This window comes from Solanum tuberosum, unplaced genomic scaffold, assembly GCF_000226075.1.
Source record: "Solanum tuberosum cultivar DM 1-3 516 R44 unplaced genomic scaffold, SolTub_3.0 scf00441, whole genome shotgun sequence".
Lineage (NCBI taxonomy): Eukaryota > Viridiplantae > Streptophyta > Magnoliopsida > Solanales > Solanaceae > Solanum > Solanum tuberosum.
Genome location: NW_006239381.1, coordinates 177,425 through 181,672, shown reverse-complemented (window position 1 = coordinate 181,672; position 4,248 = coordinate 177,425). Strand labels below are relative to the sequence as shown.

The 4,248-nt window shown below is 33.0% G+C and overlaps 1 protein-coding gene across 1 annotated transcript; it reads left to right on the top strand.

The window, feature by feature from the left end:
• The first annotated feature begins 1,672 nt into the window (after positions 1–1,672).
• LOC102595627 (3-oxoacyl-[acyl-carrier-protein] reductase FabG-like) lies at positions 1,673–2,521 on the top strand. Its single transcript, XM_006363772.1, has one exon. It carries the CDS (start codon positions 1,673–1,675, stop codon positions 2,519–2,521), a length of 849 nt encoding a protein of 282 aa, XP_006363834.1.
• Positions 2,522–4,248: the final 1,727 nt, after the last annotated feature.

Genomic DNA, 4,248 nt, shown 5'->3' with positions numbered 1-4,248 from the left:
CAATAAAAAATTGGGGTGTTAACTCTTGAGGGTATTTGTGGTCTCTTAGGATAACAGCAGGGGCATTTTTGATCCCAAAATGTAACGAAGGATATAAGTGGTCTCTTTCACATAGTTCAGGAGCAATTTTGATCCTTTTCTGAATTTTTAATTAAGCTAGTGTTCCGATCAATTTGTGCATATTTCCACTATTTCATTGAGTAATTTGTGCGTACTTCCACTATTTTATTGAGTAGTTGTACTGATGCCAAATTGAAAAAAATTGCATAATATATTTTTCGTTAGACGAAATTTGAACAGGAGACCTGATTACGTGCTATCCATATAAACACAACTCTACTGTTATATGAATTCACTCTTTTGGAATCCCAGTCTCAAGGTCACTTCAGACTCAACCTCAGCTCTTTATTGCTCTCGACAAAAACGTTATCTTTATTTTCTATGTATTGGGTATGAATTTAATTCGACTTTGACAAATGTTAGATGGGGAAAATGGGATATTTCTTTTTCATTTTTATCAACTTTCCTTTTTGCTGATATATATTTTTCCTATCCATTTTTTTTTTGTTGTTGAAAGAATCCGAAGTTTTCCTTTATTGAAGTATGTAATTTGGTCATGTACGATTGAGAATTAACTCAGCTTGTATTGGAATATATTATTGAAAAGAGTACCATCGAGGTCCACTAACGGTAGACCTCGCATTCGTAAAAAAAAAGAGTATAATATTTTAATATGATTTAGAGAAGTGTTACTACTTATGGTAATTATTACTATTTATTGTCAATAATTCAGAACCAAGTTCATTGAATAACCACAAATAATAATACATATGTATTCTTTAGAAAGTACAGCAAAAAAATAGGCGCATAAGTTTTTCATGTTGCTGATCAACGTCAATAATTTTGAAATTTGCTCCTCTTCATTTCTATTCTCTATTTTCTCCTATATGGATTAATGATTACATGACATAAGTTAAATTAAATGACTAAAATTTAATTGTCCAAAGTAAATCTCTAGCCATGAATTAGTTAATAAATACATTATATATTTGATTTTAAAAATTATTATAATCTCATAATCTTAATTATTAGCAACATAGGAAACAGTTCCCTTCCTAAATTGTTTTTACGCATGATGTTGTTTATCCTATTTTATTTCACCTATTTTCGCCCTATTTCCTCTAGTCTCTAAGATGCAATAAAATGATTAATTTGAAAAGAAAATTTAAAAAATGTCCTAGGCGAAAAAAAATTAGGAGAGCCTTTTTTCCTATATTTACAATAATTTTTAAAATTAAATAAATGATGTACTTATTATTTAAATCATGATTAGAGATTTATTTTGGACAATTAAATCTTAGCTATTTAATTTAACCTAAAACATGTGTCACTAATCCAAATAAGAACTTTTATGGTTACTATTTCCTACAAACTCAATTGGCAGCGTAACAAAAAAAAAAATAGGCGCATAATTTTGCCCTCTCTGTTTTACAGTATGCATTTACTCAACAAATTGGCCGGCCACTTTAATATATCTTGACGAATATGGCTTAGCATATTCTTTAATGCTAGTACATTCCTAGGTACTGGCGGAGAACACAGAGATAATATATTCAGCTAATAACTTTATAAAATTTACTAGAGAAATGAATTAGACGTTGAACGATAAATTATGGGTGACCAAAAAGTTGTTCTAGTCACTGGTTGTGCCAAGGGTGGCATTGGTTACGAATATTGCAAAGCATTTGCTGAACAAAACTGCCGAGTTTTTGCATCTGATGTAGCTCCACGAATGTCTGATATGATAGATCTACAATCAGATAAAATTGAGACACTTGAGCTAGATGTTGCATCAGACGAAAGCGTAGAATCTGCTGTGAATTCAATTATATCCAAATGTGGGCATATAGATATCTTGATCAACAATGCTGGAATAGGCAGCACAGGCCCTTTAGCTGAGCTGCCTTTGGATTCAATCCGAAAAGCTTATGAAATTAATGCATTGGGGCAATTAAGGATGGTTCAACAAGTAATCCCTCACATGGCATCGCGGTGCAGTGGAAGTATAGTGAATGTAGGGAGTGTTGTGGGAAAAGTGTCCACCCCTTGGGCAGGGTCTTATTGTGCTAGTAAAGCTGCGGTTTTTTCTATGTCGCACACTTTGAGGATTGAGTTAAGCCCATTTAATATAAATGTAATTATTGTGGTCCCAGGTGCTATAAGATCAAGTTTTGGGAATAATAGTGTGGAAAGATTGCAGAACTATGAGTGGAAACTTTACAAGGATTTTAAAGAAGCTATAATTGAGCGTGCAAAGGCTTCTCAAGGGAGTAAAGCGACTGATGCATCAGTATTTGCTAGACATGTAGCAAAGAAGGTGTTGAGTCCAAAACCACCAAAGGTGATTGAATTTGGGCATATGATTGGACTTTTTTCTTTACTTTCTTGGTCCCCTCTTTGGGCTAGAGATTTGTTCTTATCGACTAGATTCAAGTTGAATCGCAAGGTCATTAAGGTGTAATAACAATTGCTACTCTTTTTTTTTTTCTTTTTACTCAGTGTTATTTCCACATGCCTTATAATCTATTGAAGAGATGATCATATCCTACAACTATATATATTCTTCTCCCTTGAATAATAGATTAAAAAGAAAAAATGGATCCGTCCAAAATCTAGTTGTTTGTTGTGATAAGGGAATTGTCGTTGAAAATATCTCTTATCTACAATAACCTAATATTGAGTGACAAGTGTGCTTAAAACATATAGTCGAACACATGTTTCAGGGTGTTTTAAAGTGACACCGGACTCGTACTAGCATGAGCACCTACTCCATATAAAGCCCAATATAGTTTAATTCTTAAGCCCTTCTCTTCTGAGACCAAGTTAATAATTGGTCATGTGTAATATCATTACAGCTACAAGTAGTATAACACACTGTTGTCTCAATTTTGCTGGGCACAAATGGTCTTAGTAGTAATAAAGGATGGGGAACCCTTTATATACAGGTAAACCACATTATCCAAAAAGGGGTCATTTGACAGGGCCTATTCAAAGCAGACAGAGCAAACAATAGAGACTCCTATCCACATTCCACTACCCATCTGTTTCAACAGCCAAATGGACATGAAAATGAAAATGAAACAAAGCAATTTTTGTTGGGGTAGCAAAGAGGTACTGTACCTTTTTTTTAAAAAAAAAATATTGTTAGGCCATGCACTTTAGACAAATTGTTATTGGCCCGTTGTGTATTTGGTGGAGTTACTCATCATTACTTCAATCAAAAAAGGGTCACCTCTCCCACATTCCATTCTCTATCTTTACTTAGTGTATCGGCAAAATCATTCTCACTGGAAAATTTGTCTCCGTGGAATATTTCATGCAAAATTGCATGCAATATTTAGGATAGTCAAGCCAGTGCAAAAATTTTCCCTTGGTACATTCAGAAATTCACCTCTATATTATTGCACCCAACGTAATTCCCCAAGAAAAAAAAATAATTAAAAAAGATGCTTATTTTGTTTTAGTAAGTGCGATGGAGGTCTAGATCGACACTGAATAATCTTCCTAGAAGGGGATTCAAATCACTAGATGCTCGTAGAATATAAAGACTGTTGAGGTGTTTTGGTTGTATGGTAATATTCACATTTTATTGCCAAAAAAGAAAAGTGATTTGACTGGTACTTCACCTTATTTTTTTGTTTTTTCATTCTTGTTTGATCATCACATTGGTGTTGACTAAATTTATTTACGAGCCAGAAAGTTTTCCCTTGGGTAAAACTAATGTTGTAACTCCATATTAAAGACTTAACTATGCCACAAAGGAACTCATAGTCACAATTTGCAATGGACTAATGCCTGGTAGAATTGTAAGTAGGCGTTTGGCCATGCGATACCATATCACGATATGGTATCGTGAGATGAAATCAGCGTTTAGACATGCGATTTTTACGCTGATTCCATCTCATGATTCCATATCATGAGATGTGATTCCATATTCTCCAAAAACCATGATATGTAATTATATGATAATTCCATATCATGATTTGAGATATTTTTAATACAAAAATTGATCCACAACTTTATATTTTGTTAAAACAACCCTACATTTATATCTACTAACCATTTATTTCATATGTAAATAAAATTTATAATCACATCATTACTTTTAAAAATTTATTATTCTAAACGACATAAAATTTATTATTCTCACCAACATTGTCACTTTAACTCACACCAAAATCGATTGTT